Source organism: Corvus kubaryi, unplaced genomic scaffold, assembly GCF_017639235.1.
Source record: "Corvus kubaryi isolate FWS band 111438036 unplaced genomic scaffold, C.kubaryi_AGA036_p1.0 37383, whole genome shotgun sequence".
Classification (NCBI taxonomy): domain Eukaryota; kingdom Metazoa; phylum Chordata; class Aves; order Passeriformes; family Corvidae; genus Corvus; species Corvus kubaryi.
Window position 1 is genome coordinate 1,851,312 of NW_024581125.1, and position 27,544 is coordinate 1,878,855.

A 27,544-nucleotide genomic window follows, 5' to 3' on the forward strand; every position below is an offset into this window, starting at 1 on the left:
TTCTCCCCCTTTCCCCTGGATTTCTTTTTCCCCCTGTTTCTTCCCTCTCCCTTTCTCCCACCCACTTCTTTCCTCCTTCCCCTGTATTTCTCTTCCCCCCCCCCCAGATTTCTATTTCCCCTCTCTTTCTTCCTCCCCTTCCTTTTTCCCCTTTCCTTTGTCTCCTCAGTAGTGTTTTTTGGACAAAAAAAACCTGCCTAGCCCAAGGCTCTGCAAGGCTTTCAGCCAGCCAGGCAAACGGCACTGATGCAAATCCTACTGCAGCCCTGAACGGGGAAATTCCTTGCATGGATACAGTGATGCAGCTGCACAGGTGGCTGAAATCCCTGGGTAACAGGGACCTAAAAATAAGGCACTGCCCCGCCTCTTTAGCCAGAATTCCTCAAAGGGCAGGGGCAAATGCGAGGATAAGGGCTCAGGGAATGAGTTATGCAGAGCCTGAAAGAGTGGTAGTGCTAAGCCAGGGCTTGGGGAGGTGAAGAAGGGAAGCCTGAGGGATATCTAGGAAAACCAGACCCAGCAAGGCTTTGCCTCCAGAGTGAGAACTCAGTTTAAGGCCCCTGTGCTGCCTTGCAGAGCAGGCCCTTTTTAATCCACTTGTGTGGGGTTCAGAGTAAACTTGACGCCAAATCTGAGGGTGTGACGCACGTTCTGCTGCCCAAGCAAGGAGGGGACTCATCCATCTGCTTCTCCTAACAAAATAATCACTTGATTCTTGCAAAGATAAACAGTCCCAGGTGCAAGGAGTAGCATCGATGCAATATCACTACCCAGTCAGTCTGAGGATGACTCAAATCGCAGGTGTTGTACATGAAAACTGCCAATAAATATTGAGCAGGCAGGTGTTGCCTTTTACCTCAATCAAGTTTAAATCGATGGTAAAATTAAATCATTAAGATTAAACGCAGCTTTCTGGTCAGAAGGGAGTGGGTGGATTTTGTGGTCCTTTCTGTAGTCCTTTTTTTTCAGTCTGTGTAATAACGTGAGCTTGAGAGACTTTAATTCATAATTAGGGAATTAGCGTGAAAATTGAGGTGTAAGGGCTGTGACAGGAATCCCAGAAAATACATGTTCCTTGTCAATGTGAATTAATTAAGCACTGATGTACTTGACACTAAAATTAATCACGTCCACTTATACTTAATAGGAAAAGCCGTTGTTGAAGAGACCCCACAGGGCTATGAAGCTGTGTGACGTGTCAGGGCACGAAGGGTCGTATTTCTGTCCTGCTCGCCCTGTATTTGTGGCAGAGGGATGCCCCAGCTTTACTTCTGGCGACGTTTTGATGCCCATTTCCATGATTTATGGTAAATTTACTGCATCCAGCTCTGGGCTTCTCAAAACAAGAGAGACAGAGCTCCTGGAGGGGGTCCAGCAGAGGCTGTAGAGGTGAAGGGACTGGAGCACCTCTGATGAGGAAAGGCTGAGGGAGCTGGGGCTCTTCAAGAGGAGACACAGCTGACAGGGAACCTCTGTAATGTGTGTAATTATGCAAAGTGGGGGTGCCAGAGCATGGACCAGGCTCTGCTCCACGGGGCTCAGCAGTGGGACACAAGAACAGGCAGAAACTGATGGTTCCACCTGGACAGAAGGCAGAACTTCTTCCCTGTGCAGTGACCGAACAGTGTCCAGAGAGGATGTAGAGTCTCCCTCTCTGGGGATATTCCAGAGCTGTCCAGACACAATCCTGTGCCCTGTGCTCTGGGATGACCCTGCTGGAGCAGGGAGGTGGGACCAGATGACCTCACTGTGGTCCCTTCCAACCTGACCCATTCCATGATTCTGTAATTTCCCCCACAACTCGGCAGGGAGCCCGGGCACCCCAGCGGGAAGGGGGTTGGTCCACAGTGGGGCTGGGGGAGCAGGAAAGGGGCATGAGGGGAGCAGCAGGTACCCTCACACCCCGATTTTGGGTAGTGAGGTGAGTGAACAGGACCCTCTCACCCACCCCCGATTTCTGGCGAGGAGAGCGAGCAGGGTCCCTCAAACACACCCCCCAATGTCGGGTGGCGAGGGCAGTGGACAGGGACCCCCCCCCCCTCACACACACCCCGATTTCGGGTGGCGAGGGCAGCGAACAGGGACCCCCAAACACACCCCGATTTTGGGTGGTGAGGGGAGCGAGGAAGAATCCCACGCACACCCCGGCTTCGGGCGGTGACGGCAGCGAGCAGGGACCCCGGTTCCGGGGGGGGCGTGAGGCAGCCCGTCCCCTCAGGGCGGGGGGCGGCGGCGCATGCGCGGGGCGGGGGGCGGTGACGGCCGCGCCGGCGGAGGCGGCGGAGGCAGCGGGAGGGTCGCTGGGGGCCGGCGGGCAGCGGGTCCGGGTTTGGGTTCGGCTCCGCTCCGGGCCGGGCCGGGCGGGACCGCCCCGCCATGGGGACGCCGGGCGCCGGGCGCAAGCGGCTGCCGAACCGGGAGCGCCTGACGGCGGAGGACGATGCGCTCAACCAGATCGCCCGCGAGGTGAGCGGCGGGAGGCGGCATCCCCCCTTCTCCCTTCTCCATCCTCCTCCCCTCGCCTTCCCCCCCCGGGCTCCCCCGAGCGCCGCGCAGGCGCCCCCGGCCAGCGGCACCACGGCGGCTCAAGGGCGAGGTGGAAAGCCGCCTTCACCCCCGCCTGTGCCACCATCCCCGGGCACCGCTCCGGCGGTCGGTGAGGGAAGGGCGTGCGGTGCCGGAGCTCCCCCCGCTCCAGCCCCTCCGGAGGGGACATCCACCGCCAGCCACTGCTGCTGAGAACCACTGGGATTGGTGTTAACCACTGAAAATAGGCCGCTCGGGAGTGTTATGGATACGTATAAATCATAGAATCACAGAATGGTTTGGGTTGGAAGGGATCCCAAAGATCATCTCGTTCCAAGCTCCCTGCCATGAAACACCTTCCACTGGACCAGGTTGCTCCAAGCCCCGTCCAGGCTGGTCTGGAACACTTCCAGGGATGGGAGTGAAAAATGAAAACCAGAATACTGCAAGGTGATGCTGGGTGTGGGCATAAGTGAACCCTCTAACTTGGAAACTGATTTTTATATTGCCGCCCACCAGGCGCTGCATTGTGCTCAGTGTGACTTTAACCTTCTAAACCAGCTGATTGCTGATGCTTCCTGCCTCCTTATTCTTCTGTGTACACTTAAAGTGGTTCAGTGGTAACCAGGATAATGTGAATTTGGTTTTTATGTTTATTAAATCTGGCACAGGCTGTTCTGCATCCTTGCTCTGATAGTCTTCCAATGGGGGAGAGGGGGATAAGCAGCCCTGGGGTTCTTCTCCAGTAGGGAGACTATGAGAAAGATGGACAGGGGCGATTTACAGGAGCATGTAGTGACAGGACAAGGGGGAATGGATTCAGAGTGAAAAAGAACAGGGTTAGATGGGATATTAGGGAGAAATTCTTCCCTGTGAGGGTGGTGAGGCCCTGGAGAAGCAGGTGCTCCATCCCTGGAACCGTCCAAGACCGGGTTGGATAGTGCTCTGTGGAACCTGGCCTAGTGGAAGGTGTCCCTGCCCGTGGCAGAGGGTTGACCTGAGGTCCCTTCCAACCCAAACCATTCTGTGATTCAGTGTCTAAACTGCTCCAATGCTGCTGTGAAGGTGGCCATCCTCTTCCCCTAGCGTGGGTTATGTGTGTCAGCCCAGCTGGTGTTGGTGTGACCCCAAGATGGGTTACAAGATAAATCGCTCTTCTAGAAGAGTTTTAGGTCTCTTGGTTTCCTTTCCTGATTCAGAGTTGCAGCGGGATCAGGTGAATGCTAATGTATGGCTAGTTTTCGGTGGCACTGGCTGGGAGGTTGAGTTAGCTGTAACATCATGCTCCTTATTACCACCAATGCCTTTCCAGTTGTTGTGCACCATTTGGAATCCGTTCAGTAGGCTGAGTTTTGTGTGAGTGATTCAGATAGTATGTTCTCTGCAGGCAGATTTTTGAGGCAGGGTGATGAGAAGGTTCCTAAGGATGGAGTTTGAGGTAGGAGGACAAGAATGTCTTATGTCCTGGGCATGAGATAGCAATAAGAGTGATTGTGCTGTCTGTTAGAGTCATGATAATATCCTAAGAATTGTTCTGGGATGAGGATTTGAATTCCACAACTGTGTCCTGGCTGTGCTGTCATTTGATCAAGGAAGACATCAGTCTCTAACAAGGAACCCAGTTGCTCTTCTCTGTTGCACGTTTTTCTCCCACTTTCTCTTTTCTTTATCTTAGATCTGCTTTTCACTGTGTTGTGTAGTGGTTTGAGGCCTCAAATATTGTGGTGGTTTGTGGCTTTTTTTTTTTCCTTCCTTCTCCTGGGGTTTGTTTAAAGGACAACTCCATTTGCTCAAAAAGCCCAACACAAGCCTGTCTTTTATCTTTTCCCTTGAGTGCTAAAACTGTGAACTGCCAAGTTCAAGGTTCAGCATTCTCCCATATTATTTTATCTATTTGCATTGCTCTGTCTCAGAGCACTTCAATTGTTTTGTTGTTTAACTGCCTGTTCTCCACACAAAGGATCCCAGATTAATCCTTCTCTATGATCCAGTCTTAAAATATGTCAACTAAGCCTTTTGTCTCCCATTAACAAGGATGTTGAGAGCCTCCATGTTAAGAAGGTAGGAGGGTTACTGATATTTTGGCTCTTCCAGCCTTCCTCATGGGTGTTTAGACAAAGCTGGGACACGGACATGTTGCTTTTGCACGTAGATTTTCACTTCTCTCTTTGCTTTGGTCCTTTGTTATCCAGAAGCCAGAGACACTGGCAAGTTATTTGCAGATCCTAGAGTCTCATTTTCCCTATGTTCGTATGGAAGCCCAAAAGAGCATCCAAACTAGACTGATTCACAGAGGTACCTTTTATTTTGTGATTGTCAGAGTATTTTGACAAATTCACTGGTCTCGCTCCTATAAGAAGACAGAAGCACTTGTAAGGGCTTTTTGAAACTCCTGCCATTTGAATATATATGTTTTGGGATTTGCAGCCAGGATGTCTTGCTCAGACCAGGAGAGAGCCTGGCATGGTGAAGAGGGCAGTGAGAGCAATCGTGAGGGGAAGTAACTAAGCAAGAGGAAGGAAATTGTAAGAGTGAAGCATCTGGTAGTGCCAAGGGTTTAGTAGCAGTGTTAGTCATGTTAATCAGTAGTAGTTTTAGTGTTTGAGGCAGTTTCTGAAGTAGTTTATCACCTTGTCTAGACCTGTTCAGAGCAGAGGTAGAAGGTGCAGTTACTGCAAATCACTCCCATCAGGAAAGGGTAGTGCTGTGCCACCAGGTCTGGCTGCAGGGTTTGACAGACACGGTAATTAAGTGGATGGCAAATATGTAAACATAGTTAACACGAAAGGTGGTGTTCTGAGTTTCTAACAGTTTCACAGACTGCTGCTCAGGATTTGCTGTTCACACACCTGGCTTGTGCTGCTGAGCTTGTTTTTCCCCGGGCGTCAGCGCTTGCAGGCGGCAGCGAAGCCGATCAATGATCGGCTTCTCCGCTTTCAGGCTCGCCTTGACGCCAGTAGATTATTCTGTGTTTAGGTCAATGGAAACTTTTGGGCTCTTTCATTCCTCTCAGTGAGCACGTGCCAGCAGTGTTTGCAAAATCTAGCAGTTTGATACTGCCCAAGGTCTGTGCCAGCAGAGCTGGCAGGAACCGTGGCCGCGTGCTGCGCGCTCATCTGCCGGGATGGAGTGTGTGTGGCTCGGGAAGGCACAGTCCTGCCCAGCTGAACCTTCCAGGAGCTGGCTTCCTGCTTGGATTAGATAGCTTTGATGTGATTACTTGAGACATTGTTTCTAGGGGAATATTTTTTTGTTAACTTCCACTCCGCTAGCTACAGTAATAATTGTTACATGAGCGGGAGTTTTGCAAATCCAACAAGGAACTGTGTAAGTGAGACATTTCTCTTGTAGGCAGATAATATTAGTTACTGTTTCTTATTTTCTTGAATGAGGAAGGACAAGGTCAATTTCTTGTTTTTATTAGAAAAATAATTGACACCTTGTTTTGCAGACAGATGTGTGTTATATTGCTCAGAAAAATGAGCTGTGTGCCCTCTCCTTGCTAGAAATCTTCATCCACCATTTTACAGAGCAGAGCTCTTTAGGTGATAATTAATTTGAAATCAGTAATTCAAGCAGCATAATTTATTTTTATTGTTAAAGAAAGTAATGTTGTGAGGGTTGTGCCTTCACTCTTTGTACACTTTGTGTCACTTTCAAGAGCTGTCACCTACATCTTTGTATGTACATAATTATTACTTTTTTTAAAAGTAGCATGATCCGTTTATGGACCATACATTTGATTATTTCGCTGAAGTAATCAGTTTGGGAATTGACCTGTATTCTTAGTGATTCAAAAATTGGGATGTTACACTGCTATGAAGGACTAGAAAGTGTTGCTAATTGGAAAAATCTCAAAATGCAGGTGAAACCAGCCAGCCAGCTTTAATGGTCACAGTAAGAAGGCACTAAGTAACTTCAATAGGCTAAATTGGAGTTTAGGGACTAGTGAAGAGATGCTGTGATGGTTGAATGTGGAATCTTTTAAGTTGAGGGGTTAATTTTGGGGGAGAAAACGCTGTTTTACACAGCAGTTTAGGCAACTTCCATCAACAGAGGTGGAAACAATTTGGTACGAGTTGAAGCTAAAGCAAGCAGAGTGGCTATTTGTATATGAGAACACAAGCCACACAAACGGTATTGAACTGTTACACAAACCAGAGCATTTAAAGCAGTGTGTTCCCTAAGGATATACTCCCTTGGGATATATTCCCAAAGTGTAAGATCTGTGTGCCTCGTTAGGGTAGTGGTGGAACTTTTTTGAGCAGTGTTTGGCATTACAGACGTGTGAAGGCTTTTGTAAGCTTGAGTAAATGTTCCAAGAGAAGCCCTTAGAAACAGCCTGGCTTATGTAGCACCAGTACTTGACTTATTTTTTTATTGCGTTACTTTCTGCCTTTATGAGTGTTAACGTATGAGCCGAACAAATGATCTGAAAAAAGCATGTCTGGCTTTTCTGTTCTAGAACAGAAAGTTACGAAAGCAAGGGATGCTCTTGGAGGGCTTGACTCAGCCCGGCTGACCTAAATATAGGAAGGAAGGAGGACTTTGTAGGCGATGCTTGCCAGTAGGGCGTGGGGAATTGTTCCAAATTCGAGACGATTTTATGTGGCAAATATGCTCTTCATCAAACACCCCTTTCCTCCTAATGCTTTACATCCATATATCCAACAAATGGCATTGGCATCACTTACAGTCTCTCCCAAAGTAAATGCATGAAGGAGCAGTTTAAAGAAGTGAGATAAAAATCTCAGGACGCATCTCATGTTGGATAAATGGGTGACTGTAGCCTGTCTACAATCTGCCTCACAACTTGAAATAATTAGTTGCCTGTTTTTTGTGTCTGTGCCTGGCCTGAGTCCCCTTCAGCTGTTCTCCTATGTCTGAGGAAACAGCTGTTTAGGAACTGTGATTCCTGTTTCAGTCAAGCAAGGGACTACTGGTAGGATTAACAGCATGGGAAGCCCAGCCTCTGTCTTTGTGAGCCCAGATGCTGAGCTTGGCTGCAGGATGTAACACTAATCATTACCTCATCTAGAAGGATGTTTTTCCAGGCCTGTTGCTGGATAAAGTTGGAGCTCAAATGTACTTGCAAGGCTTTCAACACTGGGATCTTTTTTTTTTTTTTTTTCATCCTCTGCTTGCAAAGAGCATAATCCACGTAGTGTTTTGGGCTTGTGAAGCAAGGTATTTGTCCCTCCTGTCAAGTCAGCAGGTTGCCAAGAGCAGTGAATCTGTCTAGCTAGACAGGAGCCCTCACAGGCAATCCTTAAAATAGCAGCTCTGAAATATCAGCTGTTGTCTCGCTTGTGCTGAAATACTTTTTGGGGAGAAGCTGCCTATTGGAATGGTGTGAGGGGGAAGGGGGTAAGGGAGCTGCAGTAAACCAAATTTTCCTTCAGAAAGGTGGCTTTGGGGGTTTATATTAAACCCCAGAGAAGGGAAGGTGCATGGTCATTTCAATACCAGAAGCAGAGGAAGCTCCCTGATAACTGGTGCTCTTGCTCATCCCTCTGAATCCACCAGTGACACAGCTGGCCTTGCAGGTGGTAGAAAAATACCTGATTTTTGGGCTTCATCACACAGTAAAGATGAGGGAAGTGCTTGAGGGCTTCTTGTCAGAAGACATTTGTAACCTTCACTCCCAAGACACTCTCCTTTCCTTCACCTTACTGTAGTTATGGAACGAGAAGTAGGCAGAAGAACTTCCCTGGCTAATGCTGGGAAAATAAACTGGTGTGTGCACTGAAATGAGAACATTACATCAGGCAAAAATACATTTCAAAAGCATCCTTATGGGCAGGCTTGCTGTAGAAGGTTGCAAGAAGTAGTAGGTTGCAAGAAATGTAAGGCAACTCTCAAAGGCTTGGCTGTAGAGCTTTTAGCTGTTGAAATTAAAGCTTGGTGTGGCACAATAAATACTAAATAAAGCAATACTTCAGTGGAAGGCATGTGATGGTTTTAATTATGCAGGAAGAGCCATGGAGTGCTTGCAGTGTGCAAATGACTTCAGGTAGCTGAATGACCACGTGACATAATTTTCTGTTATGGAGATGTGGAAGTTCTGGTCATGCTGTTAAAAACCAGTGATTTTGGGGAGCTACAGAGAGGGTACAAAAGTCTGGGAAAAACACACTTTGATGTTGGCAGGAATGTGCTAGAACTCTGCTCACTGGGAGAGTTTGGCAAGTGTCCTTACCCAGACCTCAGCACCAAAGGCATTTCCGATTAATATTTGGATGGTTTCTGATTCTGCCTTGAAACAAACTTAACTAAGTGGCATGAGGTGTGAAGGGCAAGGCTGGAGAAGTACTTCCCAATGAGCAGTGCCAGGAGCACTTTTGTGGCCTAACCAGCTGGGAATTTTGAGTGTTGAGAGAGGAGAAGATGCAAGCAAACTCGTACTAATGCTGTTTCCAAAACTGAGCGTTGCTTGTTTTGGGATGTGGATGTGTGCCTAAACCAAAAACTGGGCAGAAATGGGTGGATCCCTGGCTAAATGAAGCAGTGTCCTCCCAAGATGGATTTGACTTGCACTTGAGCATCTAGCCTGCAGTTCTGTGCTCTGTTCCTCCATCCCCTCAGTGTTTCATGTTTTCCTGTAAGTGAAGTTCTGATTCACTGTGTGCTGTTTCAGGGTGTGGAATTCTGAAAGGAGGGATGTTTGTCTTCAAATCATTTGAAAAGACGTTGGTTTTATTCTCAGGCATAAAAATGTGCAAGTTTTAACAAAACTATCTATTTCTGGGTTAAGGAAGGACAGGTGTTTTGGGGTTTGGGTATACTTGAACATAAAGGGCACAGCTCTGGTCTAAAAAACTTTAAGTGACTAGTTCTGACTTGAAAGTTTCACTGAAAATATTGAAATAACTTTTGTTATTTTAAGGAGCTAAGATCCTGTTCGATGCCAAGTAAAATGAGTGTCTGAGCTAATTGCTCATTAAAAATGTCTGACCTAGAACTGGAAAGTTGATTGCTTCAAGGTGTGCTTTCAGTAGGAAATAGCCTGGGTGTGATCAGAGGAGAGGCGCATTTGCTCAGTGGCATCTGCTTTGCCCTTCGGTGTGCCTGTGAGCCAGCTTGGCATGGGCCATGGGTTTATCCACCTAAACACTCCTGCAGCTTCTAAGAGTTGAGCTGGAGACAGGGAAAGTGATCTGAAAGTGCCAGATCCGACCTGTGTTCCCGTCTCAGATGTGGTGAGGAATGAGGAAGCCTCTTCATTTCTTGTGCTTCTGCTCCTCGCTGGTTCATCACCTGTCTTTCCTCCTTCTTGCACGCTGCTTTTCTCTGCAAGAGAAGAGTTTCTTTTGTCATACAGCTTAATCCTCACATTAGACTTGCAAAAACACCGTGTGCTTTCTAGTTCTCTGACGCTTTGTGAGCTCCCATGCTCCGGAAGACGATATTTAGATTTTTATTTTTGTATTATATGTTGCTGTACAAGAAATCAGAGGCTTTGGTAAACCATAATTGCCAGGTGCACCACCATGGCCACGTTCCTATTTTTAATACCTGGTAATTAGGTAGGAGAGTGCTTGTTATCTTTGGCATGTGAAAAAATGCAAAGACAGTAGTTGGGTCTCGGGGCTACAGTTTCCTTTCCTCTTAGCTGTTGGAAGGTTTAGGTGAATGAGACTAGAATATTCGATTTGTATCCAAACTTCTGTCAAAGAAACAAGCAAGATGGTATCTCCAACTGGCTTCCTCAAAAATAGATCCCTCAGAGCTGGGCTTTTCCTGCCATGATGTCATTACTTGCAGTTTTTGGATGTAATTAGTGTCAGATTGATTTATCTCTCCCAAAACGGCCAAGTTTACTGGAAGAGAGTTCCACAAAAGGAGTTTATTTGTGTGTTTGCTGGTGTAGCTGTTTGGGCAGTGACTTGTGTGTTAATATTGCCTGCAGTGAAGTGACGATGCCTCTGTCCCACTGGTGATTCTTTGCAAACCATTCCCCCAGTCCAACAGATGCTCTGCACAGACAGGGAATGTAAAGGAGTAATATTTCTTCCCTCCTGGTTTCTGCTTGTGCGTCTCTTGTGACCTTTCCCTCCGCCAGTATCTGATTTAAATTTAATATTACTTTTTTTGCCTCTTTGCCCTCCTCTTTTGAGTACTTCCTACGTCCCAAAATAACCTTTCTCTAATCCCACTGAATACCATGTTTAGTTGAGTCTGTCTCTTCTGTCTGCCTTTGCCAGCCCTTTCCAGTAGGCAGAAATGGAATACAGGAGGATCTGGCACGCTAAAAGCTGGGTCAGGTTTTTAAACTCATTCCCTCAGGTCAGATGGATTTCAGGCATCCCCACTTGGGTCTTCTAATTATGGAGCGTTTATCAGCTAACATGCTGGGATGACAGGAGAGCAAGGAAAGGCTCTTGGTGTGCTTCACATGCAGAAAAATCCTTGGGCTCTGGTCTCCTATCAGGCTCTTGTAGCTTCACATTTTTTCCCTTTTAAAACACACGTTGCTTCAGAGTCAGATAGTTCAGATATGGCTGTTTTTATCAGTGCCAAAGTGCTGCAGTCTCCACACAAACCCATGAAATCATATTTGCTTCTGCTGACTACAAACAGAGGAAACAGCCTACTGCTTTGGGACTTGTTCTTTTTTTCCTTTTAATCTGTATTTATGTTTGTTTCTTTCTGGTTGCAAACTTGAAGTTCTTTCAACAGACTTGCCAGGAAAATAGTAGATACAACTTGATGTGCTCTAGGAAACAAGTCAATTTTTTGATGGTCTACAACCCTATTTCTTTGCTGTGCAACTGTGCTTTTCCCATAAGCTGTTTTCCTTAAAATGTCCGTTCTCCCATATGAAAAATGCGTGTGATGGTCTTGGTTTGCTTCCTTTGCATGTGCTGCTGGGCTCTAAGAGGATTTACATTGACAATTATGTTGAACCAACATCTGTTGAAAATGAAAGTGGGCTTTTGGGACATGTTTTGTGATACCCTAAGGTCATGCTGCTCCATTGTCTCTTCCATATGAAATTGAAATCTGCCCCGATGTGAAACGAGCGCGTTGGAACAGTGATGTGACCTAACCTTTACATGAACTGTGGAGGAATCCAGGGGCTCTGGGAAATAGTGTGCTTGTGTGTGGATACAAGAGATAATGTTGGTATATGTAGAGAATGTCACTGTTTTATTTATAGAGAGTTACACAATGGTTTTAGGAATATTTGTGCGTTCTTGTTTAATTACCCTGGGGGAAAAAAGAAATCAATATTTGGTGAACTGGAACAAGTGAAGAAAGGTTCTCTGTATGTGCTGGTGAAATGCTTTTGTATCACTGATGGAATAAGCATATCCTGTCAAACTTAGCAATAATTTTCAGTCAAGAAGTAACTCAGATCTTGTTGTCTAACCAAGCAATCTACAAATTTAGCATTAGAAAATAAAGACCAGTGGGTTTGCAGTGCTGAACCTGTTCGTACAGAACCAAGCTTTTTAAAGATCTGCGTCACCTAGAGATGCTTCTCTGGGGTCTGCTACCTGTGCTGCTGGCTGAACAAGGCTCCTCTTTCAGTCTTCCCACTATAAAATCAATACAGTGCACCCAAAAAAAGTCTTGGGTGCTCTGTGAGTACAGCGATCAGGTATAAAGCCCATAGGAATAACATTTCTAAGGTTCCTTGCTGCACCTCAGGAGCTGGTAGAAAACCCTGAGGGAACTGGGGTTTCATTGTAATTTGCTCTAATAGAATGTGATTCTCCAAGGGCTAAGCTTTTGCTGCTGGCCTATCCCGTTCTCTCACCCCTTCTTGTTGCTTTGCCATTTTTCAAACACAGCTGCTCCTGACCTTAAACTTACAGGTCTGCGCAATTTGAGTGTTAAATAGATTGTTTGACTGAGGATACAGTTTATAATTATTTCTGCTGGGTGGTAATGGCTGTTAGGGAAACATGGAACAGGCAAAGGAAGGAGCTGCCCAGGGCCGAGCTGTGTTGTGCTGTTGGTGCATTCCAGGTGGCATTCTGTGATTTCCAGAATTCCAGTAAAACAGCTGTGAAGGTCATTTTTGCTGTACCCCTAGACAAGGTGTGTGGCCCGGTAGCACATTTCAAACTGAATTAATTCGTTAGTGAGGGTTAGGACACAGCTTCTCCAGGTAATCCATTACTGCTCAGACCCAGTTTGGAGGCAGTAATCCCGTCCCACCCCCACGCAAAAGCTGTCCAATCGTTTCTCAAACAATGCTGTTTTTTTAGCCCTAATCCCAGCTGCAGGGTGGTTCAGCGCCATCGCTGAACTCTGGGCAAGTTGTCTTGACATGTGCTGGCTCTCTCAGGGAATTCCTCTTCCCAGGAGGGAGAAGGCTGTGGAATGATAGCAGCATGAGAGGGTAACTGCTGTCTGCTGGTCAGGTAAGACCGTCTGACAGATAACAAATTTTTGAGCTGGTTGCAGTAGTGAGATACGGAGGACAGTGTGGTTTTTAAATTTTGGGGGGCTTTAAAATTTATTTTTTGACAGGTCTTCTAAAATTGCTGGAAAAGTGTGAATTTTTAAAAAATGTGTTCCCTGTGAAATATCCTCTGTGTGCTTTCTCTGCAAACTGAATGTAGGACTTGGCTCCTCTCCTGGAGAGCCATGGTTTCAGCGCTGTTGCTAAATGTTTGAAGTTTGATATTTGTGCTTGAAGGACAGAAAATCCAGTACAGCATGGTGTAGTGGAAGCTGTTATCCATCCTCTGCAGCATCCAGCTGTAGTAACAAGAAAAGTCAGGCTTTTTTTAAGGTGGTTTCTCTGGATTTAGACACTTTCCCCTATACCAGATTTGCTCGAGCAGGTTTTGGCATTCCCTTAGTGGATGTTACAAATGGAGAATTTCAGCCTGTGTTTGAAGTGTTCTGGCTTTCCCTTGAGAATATGGGCAGCCTGAGGGAGAGCTGTGGGCTATTTCCTGAATCAGAATATCTAAATTAACCAGAAGCACAGTCCCTCTGCAGGAAGGTGGTACAGTTTTGAAGAATTCCATGCAACTCTTTCCCACCTGGATCTCTCCAAACAGTTGTTACACAGAAAAGTGGTCCAGTGCTTAACAGAAGTGTATAATGGTGAGGAGGCATGAAAAATCACAATTTTTACAGTAATTCCCTTGTATATGGTGAATTTTTTATTTTTACAGGAGTTTCTCTCATGGTCAATGTGAAACATGGTTTGTTTTATACATAAAATTAAAACAGTCACCCCTGGTGACATCTCTTGTAGGGTCCTTCAAACAATATAATTTATATACTGCATTTCTGATCTTCTCCAGTGTTTATGATGACTCTGGGCCCTTCTTTTAAATTTCATATAAAATCAGTGCAGTTGAAGAGGGTGAAAAAAACAGTGCCCTGCAGCTTGTAACCATTGCACAATATCCAACAAAACCGCATTGTAAACATAATAAAATGGTCTATTAACAAATTGCTTTATTAACTCTAATCAGTCTAAAGAGCTAAATTTAATTAAATCTGCTTGTGGATGAGAACATTCCACTCGTGGAAGGGTGCATTAAAGGTCATCTCCTGTTCTGAATCTTAATGTTTGCATTTAAAAATTTGGTTTTGTCTTTCATTTGGTTGAGGTCAGTTAGGGATGTGCCTTTAATGATTTATTATTATTATTAATTATTTAAAGAGGTTTGGTCTCCCTACCTTTTTGTGAGAGAAATTAGAAATATACCTATAAGGCATGAGGAAAAACTTTGTCTATTAGATGTATGTAGCTGTAGATATGTAACACTTTTTGAAATGGAAGTGCTGTGTAAAAGAAGATGGAACCCTTTGTTCTGACTTGATACTTGAATGTTTCTGTTTTGAACTCCCACTTATTGAAGTACTTAACTCTAAACAATAATTTGCTTTTTAAATATCTTGAATTTTAGGTCAATCCTTTCCAGAGCAAAAGGCTCTTAAATGAGGAAAAAAGAGAATATCTACTTTTGGGTACATGGCTGGGAGAGGAAAACGCCACTGAGTGCATATGAAACCTTTTTCACTACTAAAAAGTTGTCTTGGACTTATTTTTTTAAAGGGTGATCAAACAGTATTGATTGTCCACATTTTTGAGTGGCTTCTACAGAGTTATCCCTTGTTTGGACATTTTTATATTAAATTTTGGAAGTAGGCTCTGGACATCTGCCTTACCATGAGGGTGTTCCAACACGCTGATTTTTCTCCTGCTGTCAATGAGCTGTGGGATTGAGGATCAAAACTGTTGCAATGAGAGCTTAGCAGAGATAAAATAATAATTACTTTGACTCCCTAACAGTTTAAATAGTCCTGCTAGCAGCTGCTAGTGTGAGGTCCATGTAACCTTCTTTGATTATGCAGTCTGGTCACAGTCAAGTGCTTTCTTTAAAAGAAATGCTGTGTGACACCTGAGATGAGGAGTGAGGCTGTGCTGAGCAGTCAGTGCTGCCCAAATGCTGGAGAGACACGTGCTGAAGCAGAGAACAAGAGTTCTGGGAGTTGGGCACGTTAAAAACCCTTCAGTGGCCATTACAAAAATTAATTTCACTTGCATTTTTGGCATTAAACTACAGAAAGTTCCAAGAACCTAGATCATGGAATCCTGCCTAGCAGCCAAAAATCTGAGTGTCACCTTGGGAAGGCCTGCAGAGTTTTATAAATTTTATCAAGGGTAACTGTGTTATGCCTATGTTATACCTGTGTCATGTTACTGCTGGAAACCTTAGGTGTTTCTATTTCTGTGTGGGGTAAAACACACTCTCTTCTAGGAGTAAATGCACGATGGCGTCTTGGATGTATTTTTAATATGTCATTTTTAAAAAAGGATGGGGAGGCAGAGGGGAGGAAAACAGAGGCCACCTGGGGGAAAGGTGTGGTGCTGGTAGGGAGCAAAGGAGAGCTGATAAGGTCTGATGATAGCAGTGGTACAGCTTTGTCACTCCTGAAGCGTTTTTTTTGAACTCCTGGGCTCAAATCTTTGTTTCTACTGCTTTGAATGACGTTCTTTATGAAAGGCTTTGCTAACTTAAAGAAATTCAGTAATGAAGTGTAAGTGGTAGGTGTGATGGCTTTTTTTCAAAGACACTGAGTACTCTTGCTCCTTGTGAATATTACGGGGTGCTTTGGTGCTTTGAAAACAACTCCAAAGGGGGACTTTTTTTTCCCCCCCCCCATCCAGGAGAACTTGGATTTGGCGTCAGGCAGGCTGTATTATTCAGACATAGTGTGCACCAGGCAGGCAGTTTATATATAGAAGCAACACACTTCTAGTGCTTTCTTTAATGTGCTAAGCTTGACAGAATTCCATCTGAGATGCAGTCAGTGGTTGCTCTGGCTGGATTTGCTAGCTGATGAAGACTGGGGAAAAGCGGGAAAGTGTGCCCTGGCAAATAAGGGAAATGCAGATAATTTACATCATACCTTGAATTGTTTCCTTTAAAATATTATATGTGCTTTCAAAATGGGTAATTAAGCAGTTATGTGATTGATTGATTGATTGTCACACTCTTCACTTTGCTTTTGCCTCAGTTGTACAACAGGAAAGCAGGCACTGGATGCAGTGAGATGAAGTATTCATCCCAATGCTGCCAAACCAGGACAATTGTATAAATGGGTTTAATTTCCAGTTCTTTACTGTTTCAGGGGGTTCTTTGTGCAGTGTGACCTGATTGTGCAGGGAACACCTTGGGAAGTACAGAAATGAGATTTTTTGTATAACATAGTGGGCCTAGTTGATAGTCTTCTATGCTTAGTTATTTTTTTGAGACAGCTTTTCTTGCACAATGGTTTTTAAGACAGTCCTTTTTTTATAGTACATGAGAATACTTAGGCAGGGTGGGAGTCGGCAATAAATACTTTTATTCCCTAAAGTGGTGGCTCTTGGCCAACTTCTGTGCTCTTACTTATCAGCTGCTGGTCTTAATTCTGCTGAATTTAAACTTTCTTTTTTTTTTTTTCCCCCCCCTCTAATCTCTGAGAAGCAGGAGTAATTATTTATGCATGATTCTTGCTCCTGAGTGTTGTTTCATTAATGAGATGCTGCAATTCCATAGTTCTTGAAAGGAGTTCATTCAGGGGCCTGGCTGTGCCACTGCCCTGTGTGGCACCCGTCAGAACTCAATCAATAGAGATGTTGGCTTCAAAGTGTCCTTGTTTTTTCTTAAGGTTTATTGAAGATGGAGTCCCTTGAAAGATTATATGGCTGGCGTTTTTTCCCCGTGAAAAATAAATGAAATCAAACTTTCAGCGTAAAGGTCTCTCTTAAATAAAAGATACCCAAAGTGAGGGCTGGATCTGAGCACAGGAAGGAATTTTCACTGTGCTGGTTTATCTCCTCATCCTGCTTGGCTGCTTATGCTGTGAGATTATGCTGCATAAAAATGAAATCCCAAGGCAAAAGAGAAAAACAACCCACACACACTTACAGCTTCCTAGAAGTTTGTCAGTCAGTGCTTATTTTAGAAATGGGCTGGTTCAGGGGCATGAGAGAAAATTATGGTAATGCCACTGAATGCTTCAGTAGTCAGATGTCAAAGCACTCTGCATTTGTTTTGCTCGAATGCCATTTAATGTTGCTGCTTTTAGAAGATAATGTTCTGCTTTCTCACTTTCATGTGTCCCATGCTGGCATCAGCTGCTGTCTCCATTATGGAATGTTCTAAGCTCATCAAATCCAGAAATTTCAATCTTCTTTTTGGTTACTCTTAAGTGAAGTGCAGAAAACAAGAGTCTGGTTTGTTTTGTTGTCTGGTGGCTTTTTCTGCCATAGCTGGAAGTTCCAGGGGAAAGGGTTATGGCTGGAATGGAAATGGAGAGTGAACTTGCCTCACTTGGACATGGATTCAAACCGAGACCAGAGTGATCCTGGCAGAGAACTCTGGGAAAATCTGTGCTGCTGGGACAGTCAAATGCCATGTTGTACAGCTGTAACACTTACTCAAAAGAGGAAAAAAGGAAAAATAAATTCATTGTGGGGGAAAAAAAAGGGAGGAGAAAAAGGAGAGAGATGTCTTATACCTTAAAACATCTTTGAAAGCAGATGTTGGTGTTGATTTTACCAGCTGCTTGGAAGTTGTGCCATAATTAAGGGAGGGGACATGATCCTGTGTGTTCATCCAGGGCACCAGTAAAGAGTGAGAGCGGAACCCAGTGATGGTGCATCTTTATCCCCTTTTCTTAATTCCCAAGCAGTTGCTTCCCTAACTTTTCCTGTTGTTGGAGAGGTGAAGCAATGCTGGCTCTGGAATGGTGTCACCCTAAGGTTCTGTCTTCTTGCCCTCCCTGCTCCTGACTCATATCACACATTTGCACCCAAATGGCAAAGTTAACCCCTTAGAAGAGGAAAAATAATAACTCTTCTGGGAAAGCACAGTGCAGGAAAACTGCTGTCCTTTCTTTTTTTTTTTTTTCCCCTTTGGAGTTTGGATTTTGCCTCAGCACTGGAAATGTACTGAGCAGTTATCCAGGCTGAACTAGGTCAGTGTGAGCTGGCTCAGCCTCTCTGGTTCAGGTGTCACAGAGCTTCTCTGCTTGCTGGCTAACTTTCAGTTCCATTCTGAAACAGATTAGAGGTTGGCAGCTTTTTTTTTTTGGATTCATCATCTTGGGTATTAGTGAAACTATTGCAGGAAGTGCTTTTTTTTGTTTGTTTCTTGTAGAAGACTTGTCTTTTCCTGCCTGGATTTGGCGAGGTAGGAAGCCACAACTGAAAGATTATTGAGATGAATTGACAGGAAGGTTAACCTTGATGTTGATAGTCCTTCACTATCTCCGTGTCAGGATGGTTTTAATCTAGTGCTGGTCTCTAGCATCTGAAATCTATTGTAAAGTGATTACATTGAATTGCACTTCAGAAACCACAGCCTGACTTCAGCAGAAATTGCACCGGACCTACTTTCTGTGAGTATAAGCTCCCTGGTGCAATGGATGTTGTCTTAGGATACTTCTAGAAGACAGGGATGTATTGAAAACAATACTGATTTATTAGTAAAATCTAGAGAAAGTGGGATTTTGTGCTTGGCAGTTCCTCTCCTCCTCTAATACATCTTTTTTCCAGTGCAAATTTGAGAAGCTCTGTGTGTGTGTGTCCCCAAAGTTTGGCAAGTTCAAACTGTATAACTTTAAATATTTCATCCTGGAGAAGAGAATCAGTAGGACTTACGAATGAGATGTAAGAATAGACAGGATGAGCCAAGAGATTCTTAATAGTTCTGGCTGCTTTTCTATGTAGTGCACCTTTTATCACTGCCTTTGGACTGGAGTCACTTACATCCAAGAGTTTTGGCGTCCTGGCTCTTCTCTTAATCTAGCTGCAGAAGCTTTAGACCATGATTGCTTAGCAGTAGCCTCAAAGAACTTTTTGAGAAGAGCTAGAAAAGTATCCTGGTAGAGTTCAGGAGCAGAACTATCTCTTCATCTGTTCCTCCCACTCTCAGAGCGACCAAGCGGGACGTGTGAAGTGTGTGCAAGCAAAGGGGGCAACAAATGACGTTTCTGAATGGGCTGGGAATGCTCATGTTCACCTACTTCTGGTAAAAATTCTTGGTAGAACAGTGAAAAAAACTCGTTTAGAGCTTTGCACTCTGGCTGTGGCTGAGGTTTTCTCCCGTGCAGGAAGGCTGAAAGCTTAGCTCATTTCTTTTACAAGATTATGTTGCGATCACTTGCCATCTGAAGCCAGAGCTTTGTCAAAAAAGACATTGAAGATGACAGCTGAGAGCTGAAAAACTGGCACACCTAAAAGGGGAGGGACTTGTCACACTTGTTGCTGTTCAGATTTTATGCAGGGCTCTCTGAAGACACGTCCCTGCTCTGCAGGTGCAATATTAATGTTACCATATGGTCTGTGAGAGTGAAGTCTGAGGGGCAGGAAATCTGTGCATGGCAGCTACAATTGAACCAGCCTCTGCTGGAAACCTCCCTGTGGTCCCCCCTATTTCTCCTCCTCAAAGGTGGCAGTGTCTGCTTTTCCCATGGTGACAGTCCCCCTGTAGAGCCCTGATGCTCGCACTCATTCGGGTGTCACTCCTTACCTAAAAACTAGATTTCCTAATTGCTGAAAAATACCAGTTGAGATCTGAGCCTAAATATATCCCTGAGTCTAAATTTATGAAGCACGGCATTCCAAACAGGTGTGGGAGTAAAAAGATTTATATAAAAGTTTAAGAGAGGAACATCAATTCTTTTCAACACTTTCTCAAAAGCCCATTTCGTATCTCCAAGTGAATTTTGAGAGGGCTGTTGCAGACTCATAGTTGGATGCTAAAGCTTGTCCACAAAGATATTCATGTTTACCAGTTTCAGCTGCTCATTGTACTGCGTGAAACAGTTCCATCATCCTGAGCACTTCAGGATGACAGATGATCAAACTGATTCTTCAAAAAAAAAAAAAAAAAAAACCCCACACCAAAAAACCCCCCTCAAAAAATTACTCAGAGCTTTGATTTGTACTGGTAATTATGGCTAAAGACCTCTCTGAGTCTTATAATTAACTTTAATAACCTTATAAATATTCTCCAAGTGTAATTAAGGGAAATTACATGTTAGGGAAATAAAGATTAAGTGGCTGTGTTGGTGAGGACTAATAGGCCCTAGCAGAGCTGTGCTTTACAAACAAGACCTCACAGAGAAAGTGGCAGCTGTCTGGCAGGGATTTTGTTGATACTTCCAGTTTGAGGAGATAATATTGTTTCAACACCTTGTGCATCGAAATTAGTAGTTATATTGAATAATTCAAGACTGGTCAGCACTAATATCACCAATCTCTGCTTGGATTTTTGAAGTCTTGAAAGGTAAGTTCAGCTTGAGCCTGATCTACTCCCCTTACCCTTTTTCCCATTGGATGGGAAGGGTGAGAGAATCTTTCCTGGAGTCATTCCCAGGAAGGGAGGCACAAATAAGGAAGGGCTGTATTACATGAGGGAGTTATGAGAGTTATTTGGAGTTGGTCAACAGCTGCAGCCCTCTGCTCTTGTGTGAATGGTTTCCTTTTAGCCACAGTGCTTATTTTAATGAACTCCATCTGCACAGAGCTCAGTCCATCACAGAGAGCAGCTCATGATCCCTATGGATGCAACATGGATGCCATGAGTTGTCCAGTCTGTCAGGTTGCACATGAAAGCTGGATATGAAAACGAGCTCATAATCTGTGAAATTTATTTTGTCGTTCAATCCCTGGGGTTTTGTTGTCATTTGGTTTTAGTTTTTTTTCTTTTTTTTCCCTCCCCTCCCCTCCAAAAGTCGTGACGATAGTGGCTTACCATTTGGGATTTTCCTGCTGTGGAAAGTGATTTTCTTTATGGAACCTCTGGCTTTACTCAGATATCGGTGTAGAAACTCGATGCCCTGTCCTTCAAGCTCTTGCCAAGACAAATGTGACAAAGGAAATACAGAGTGGGATTATTTTAAGGCAAATTCCATCTGAAAACAACTTCTCTTAAAACAGAAATAAGGAAGCAGAATCAAAACAGAAATAAGAAAAATAACTGTTAGATTTGTTCATAAGACTTGAATGACACTTTTTTTAGCCTCAGCTTACTCTACCAGGTAAAGTTGCTTCTGCCTGCATCTAAATATATGAAGGATGGCATCCAAAGCCATAGCTGGCTTACTGGGAATATATGGTGTAGCATATTTTCCTTTTCCTCTGCCATAGGTTGCATATAAATCTTCAAACAGCTCACCACACCAAAAATAAGGCTGTATAAATATCTGAGCACATGGAAAAATACCTCTCCTGTTGCTGGCACAGTAGAAATTAAAAGAATTAATCCATTTGAGGCACTAGGTGGGGACCTCTTAAATTAGTAACAATTCTCTGAACACAAACATCCAGGTTTTAGGCAGATTTCTGGAAATGAGCAAGGCAGTGCTGGCACCAAGATGACAGTTCCTAAGCAGTATTTCAGAGGAAGTGTTTGTCTGAGGGCTTGAACAACTTCCAGCACTGACATTTTGCAACCAAAAGTGTGCCAAATTAGGTAATTTATGTTGCTTTTTTGCTCTTTGTGTTCCATTTGCTTCTCCTTAGATTGCAACATTGACACAGAGAATTCCTGACTGCCTGACACAGAGAATTCTGTGACTGCCTGAATGCATGAATTAGTCACCTGAGCACTTCTAATAATCTTAAAATGACACTGTGGAAAGGAATTAATGCCTTAGGCTGTTGCTGGTGGGATCTGTAAACTTTCATCTGCAGCTGTCAGGTCTGTATTGATAAGGAATTGCTGTTGCAATTGGATGCCTGTGATAACAATTAGGATGGAAGAGATGCAGAGAAGAAACTCGACTGTTAATCTGGGGGTGGTTTGCTGCTGGAGGCTTCTTGGTGCCTCCTTTGGACACTTTCTAATGACTTTTTATCCTTCTTATATTGTAGTGCCCAAAACTGCTCACAGTAATCTCTGCACTCGGTAATCTCAGTCTCCCAGGCAGATCTGGGAGCACTCTTAGTGCTTTTCCTGTTAATGAAAAGTTAATACCACCTACTCCCCTGCGGAATCCTGTGGAAGGAAGAAAGGGAGAGTATTTTATGACTTCCTCTGATTGGCGTAACTAAGAAGGTGCTAAAATTCAGGATACTGTAGCTGTCTTGGTCCTGTTCCTGAGGCATTTCTTCAGTTAAAGGGTGAACATGACTTTAATATCTTAATCATCACAATACAGGATGTTCATTCCTAGATTTTAGCCACAAACCCCTCGTGTTCAGCTGAGCTGTTTGTGTCTGGTGTGGCTGAGTCTCATTTCTGTTCAAAGGAAGTGAAGTTTAGATGGATACTATTGTTCTTCTGGTGGAAGCAAGAATTCACTGCTGTGTCTCCGGGCAGCTTTTTACAGCATGCGTGGCTTTCACTGCTTCCAGCCCTGAAGTTGGGAATAAAAGCATTCTTTCAGGTGAAATCAAGTGTTCATGAAGAATTTAGCCTGTGTAGATTCTGCTCTGCAGGACTGAACTTCCTCCATTGCTCCCGGGGCTGTGGATGCTTAGACAGTGGGGGTGACTTCAGTTGGTTGTTTTCGGGAACTTGTCCTTTTTCTGTTCGTAATAAACACTGCTCAGGTGTAGGGACCAACTAAGTGTCCATTGGCAAATATAAAAACTAAAGCTAAACACGGGGTGAGAATAAAGGGATTGTGACGGGATTAACCAGGATTTTGCCAGAGAACTGGGTTAGAAATTCACTGTATCGTGTGCCAAGGTTCCCATCTGGTTGAATTTGCTGAAACATTATATTTTAAAAATTGCAAAACTAAAACAATGGTGGACCCTGCTTTACTAATGGTGTAGCTGATGGGTATTTCAGCGGCTGTTGTTGGTGTTGGTTTAAGTTTAGATTTGGAAAAATCAAGACACTGCCTATTTTTAAATGCAATATTCTGTAAATGCCTGTGTGTTAACAAAGCTTAGTAACTTTTTACTTAAGACCACTTTGTCCCCTCTGGAGCAGCATGAACGCTTTGAAACCTGTCACCTACAAGTGAATTTGAAATCAAAAGCTTAAGGCTCAGATACATGAAAATATTTTCTTGATTATCTAGTTCTCAGTGACTTAAAAACCCCATCTCTGTAGTTGTCTGCATTTTTTTAACGTGATCATTTGGTTAAGGGTCAGCTTGGAGACCTTGAAGTGGGATTTTCAGGCTCATTGTCTCCCTCCACTGTGGCTTTGTCACATCAGGGCTGATGTGAACATTGCACAGATCCTGATCTTGTGTTCTCTGAATGCTTGAAGGAAATGACTCCTGTAGGTTTGCATCCATGAAACTGAAAATTTGTTTAGAAGTATCTGAGGAAAAAGGTTCATATTTAAAAGGTTGATTCTCGTAATTTCCAGTCTGAGCAGTGGTTGGTGATGGTGGTGACAAGAAGAGAAAAAGTCATTTTAAAGTGCATTTTAAAGTATAGAAAAAATAATTTCACTATCATTTTTTGTATTTCAGTTTCTCTTGGAAATGGTTTCCTGGAAAGCCCAGTGATGTGTAGGATGGACCATTGCTTGGGAAGCTGGGGCTGGGAATGCCTGGGGGAAGTGCAATGTGAATCTAATGGAGTGGTCTTTGAGTGCTTTAGTGAACACATTTGAAGGATAAAAAAAGCACAAGAACTGTGCTGAATTCACGATGAAACGCCCCTGTAGCACAAAGGGTTTAAATGTCACTGTGAGGCATAAAAGTGTTGGTTTAAGGAGAAAAGACTATTTTTATACAGCTTGTGTGCTAGAAAAAACGTGGTCACATACTGTCAATTCTGATGCTTCTTTAAGACCAGGAATATAATATTTCACTTATATTTAGCAGAACGATAGCTCTGTGTGAACACTTGAACATTTGTTCTTTTTGTTAAGGCTACGGGCAGCTCTGTGGGGTTCGGAACAGTGCTGGTGCTTTTTGACACTTGAGGGGCTGCAGAGATGGGGACTTAAGTACTGTTCATGTTAAGACAACATAGAAAAGCCCATAATAACCCACTAATAATTATGTTTATAAAGAGCACTGCTACCTACTAGACAGGAAAGAATCTAGTTTTGGAGGGTGATGTGTGCTGTGAGGAACATGCAGCTTTCCAGAATCCTTTCCTGGCTTTCCTGTCATCAGAAAGGCATTTGCTCGTAGTAAATGCATTTAATGAAACTAATTTTAGAACTATAGGTCAGCACTTAAATTTGTTTTCTCCTTGTTAGTCTCACAGCTAGACCAGGCCTTAGATTTTGTAACAAACAGGTCTCATTCCAGATCTCATTTCTTCTCCCTGTGCCTGACCTATCTTTCGCACAAGTGAAAGAACACGGTTGTTGCCAGTTTTGTACCCTTTATAAATCAGATTCCATTTTTTAACACTTGACTCATATTTCCAGCGCTAGGGTGGTGCTTCTTCCCCTTTCTTACTCAATTTTCCCTTTGTTCCTGATCCTTTATTTCTTTTGTTAGCGACAGAAATAATGGTTGCGCGAATCAGCTGCGTTGTCCTGGGGAGGCTTCACAGCGTGAACGTGATGAAAAATGGCCAGTTCTAATTTTTTTTCTTCCCGAGACGCCACAGGGGGATGAGCAGGGCAATCACTGATTTCCTGGGATTTTCCAGGGGCAGTCTGTGGCTGGACAAGGAGGAATGGGCGGTTGGTTCAGCGGTGCTGCTGCTGCTGGGCTGAACAAAGGGAACTCTCGGAGTATCCCTTGGCATCCCTCAGCGGTCCAAGCGAGGCTGATTCCCTGGAGCAGCAGGTTTGTGGAGCGGTGTGGCTCCCGCAGGAAGCAGCACCGGTGCCATCTGTCCCCTGTTGCTCGGATCCATGTGGCTGAGGCCGGAGCTGTCGCTGCTCCAGAGGACGAACGGGGTGGGTGGCAGCTGCCGTGCCTGCTCCGGGTATTAATTCCCTAAGGAGATCGGATCAAGCTGTGCCTGCAGAATGGGAATAGCGCAGGAGCTACGGGTTCAGCACGGGAGCAGTGTGTGAATTCCTCCTGTAAATGCCAAAGTGAATATTCAGGTTGTGCAGCTGCCTCTGTGGGCACCTTCTGCATAGAGGTTTTTAAGGGATTGGTGATAATCAGCCTATTTAAGGTTCTTCCCGCTGCAGGGACATTGGTGGAAGAACGTGGCAGAGGCTCAATCCTGAACATCATCGGGGAAAACAAACCTTTCATCTTTGCTCAGCGGTGGTGAGGGATGGTTGTTATTGCAACTGGTGCAATATCACAGCAAGATTTAAAAGTTTGAATAGATACAGGGAGGATGATCAATACTCCCAGCAGTATAATTCTGTGGGATTTACAGGACTAATAAAAAACTGCACAAAGAGGGAACTACGATAAACACCTAAATTTCCTCATGAAAGAGATGGCTGGAATGAAGGCTGCACAATGTTTTGCTGTAAGGAGGTGGGAGTATATGACTTCGCAGTGACTGTGATAAAGCTTTCCTTCTCCAGAGTACATTTAAGCCACAGGAATCTGCATCAAAGTGAGGAGTGTATTCTAGGAGTAGCACACTAAACCTGTCACCTACTTTGCTAATTATGTGCCATTTTGAGAACAAAAGCTAAACCGTGTGAAACATCTAATAGAGAGCAAACTCCATGTTTAATCCTGATTAACTAAGTGGTTTACTTTATGTGGGTGATGGTATCGGCCAGATAAATTGGGTACTGCTGACCCTGTAATGGTATCAGTGTTATACTTGCATTATCCATCATAGCTAGAATCCTTACATAGTCAAATATTTAGACAAGTAAGTTGTGATCTCAGCTGAATGTCACCAAAACATCAACATTCAAAAGGATATTTTATAAATAAGAGGTGAAAAATACTTATTTGTGAAGAGTAAATATTGTAGCCTAACTGCAACAATGTGCTGTTACATTTAAGGTGAATAATTTATCTCCAAAGGTGATACCTGGTGAAAACAAACTAAGGGCAATTTGGTATCAGTCTCTTAAAATGTATCATCCTGGTTGTGTTTTTAGTGGGAGAGTCAGTCAAAGGAGATGAGATCATCAGAAGTGATGCAAAAGTGACCACCGGAGAGGGAGACTTGTAAAGGATCAGCTTGTGTGCACTGCGTCCTTTGCACTGGGCAGTCGGGCTCTCCTTAGAACTCAGAAGTGGCACCTCCCAAGCCAGGCTTGGACAGGACTCTGCAGAGCAAGTGTTTGTTTTGGTGCCTGAGATAAGCTCAGCAGGGTCCCGTGTCTGATGCGGGAGTGAAATCCCGTCAGTGCTCGCAGGGAGATGCCAAGCTGAGATTCAGTGCCTGGTGTTGGGAAGTGGGACAGTGGCTGAGTGATTTGCTGGGCTGGCTGCCAGGGCCCTGGAGAGAAGCTGCAGTGGCCAGCGGGAAGGCCTGCATCCATTCCCAAGGCAATCCACAATGATGGAGTTTTGTGGGTGTTCCCCACTGAAAGCTCCGAACATCTCTGCTTCTGCTGGAAATGTCGGAGAGCAGGGGCATCCTTCCCTCCCATCCCTCAAGGTGGTGTTTGGAGGAGACTTATTCCTAGGTTGGAGCAGGAGAACTGGCCAGTGAGGGTGGAGGCTGGGCTGGGTTCCTGTCCTGGCTGCTGCTCACCCAGTCTGCAGTGTCAGTGCTCAGCTCTCAGTCTGCCATAAAGCAAATGCTGATATGTGCTTAATGTGAAGTGACTTGCTCCTCCTGAATTGCACATTGCCTAAATTCTTCAAAAAGCAGCCAATTAAGTTCTTCTTGTGTAGCTAAAGAGCTGTTTCAGGTGTATCTTTGTATGTAAAGTTTCCTTAGGATGATACTCTACACTTACTTGTCTCTTAAATATTCTGTGGATCAGTTTTTCTTCCGCTGTTCAGATCAAAAATAATATGGTGGAACGTTTTAAAAAATAATAACACTTAGCAATATTCTTTCACATTCTAATTTCTAGGTGCTAAGTGGGCCTTTGATATGGATTGCACTGTGACCTGTTCTTGTGTATAACTTTTCCTTGTGTTGGAATATGAGCTGTAGGATCTTAGCAGGTGTAGTGTGACATGATAGGTACTCTTTTAAGCATGTGAGCATTTCCAAGCAGTTTTTGCAGCAGAACAGTTACAAAGGCATCTTTATAAAAACCTGGGCTGTTTATCATGCTTATTCCTAGTATACAGCTGGATTTGTGGCAGAGCTTCTCCCGTTTGAAGGGATTTAGCCTTGCTTTTCCCAGGCCTGCTCTATGGATTTGCATAAGCTGCAGTTATACACTCCAATGGCTTTTCCAGTCCCTGCACTACAGGCTTTCAGTGACTTTGCTGACTGCAGCTCTTGTCGAGCCATTAACTTAACTGGGGAGTGTCCTCTGAATGTTCAAGGTGGTTTCCAGATAACCTTGGCTTTGCCAGGATTTCAAAAGCCCTGTCAGGTTAATAACAGTAGAACTCCACAGCCTTTCCCCCGCTGTATGAATGGAGCAGTGACTGATTTTGTGATATTGCTGCCCACTGAAGTGACAGTTTCATTAATTGAGTAATGGTGTGAAATCTGCAGCTCCACATGTTTTATTCAGAGGAAACCTTAAACCTGCTGGTAGCTAATGCATCGTGT

At 44.1% G+C, this 27,544-nt stretch overlaps 1 protein-coding gene across 1 annotated transcript in view; it reads left to right on the plus strand.

Annotated features, from left to right (window-relative positions):
• Positions 1-2,289: 2,289 nt before the first annotated feature.
• The window catches only part of LRRFIP1 (LRR binding FLII interacting protein 1), a 102,863-nt gene continuing 77,608 nt past the window's right edge, over positions 2,290-27,544 (plus strand). The window contains exon 1 of the mRNA XM_042035352.1: positions 2,290-2,466. Within this exon, the coding sequence (XP_041891286.1) occupies positions 2,377-2,466 (90 nt within the window). The 5' untranslated portion in view covers positions 2,290-2,376. The remainder of the gene's footprint in view (positions 2,467-27,544) is intronic.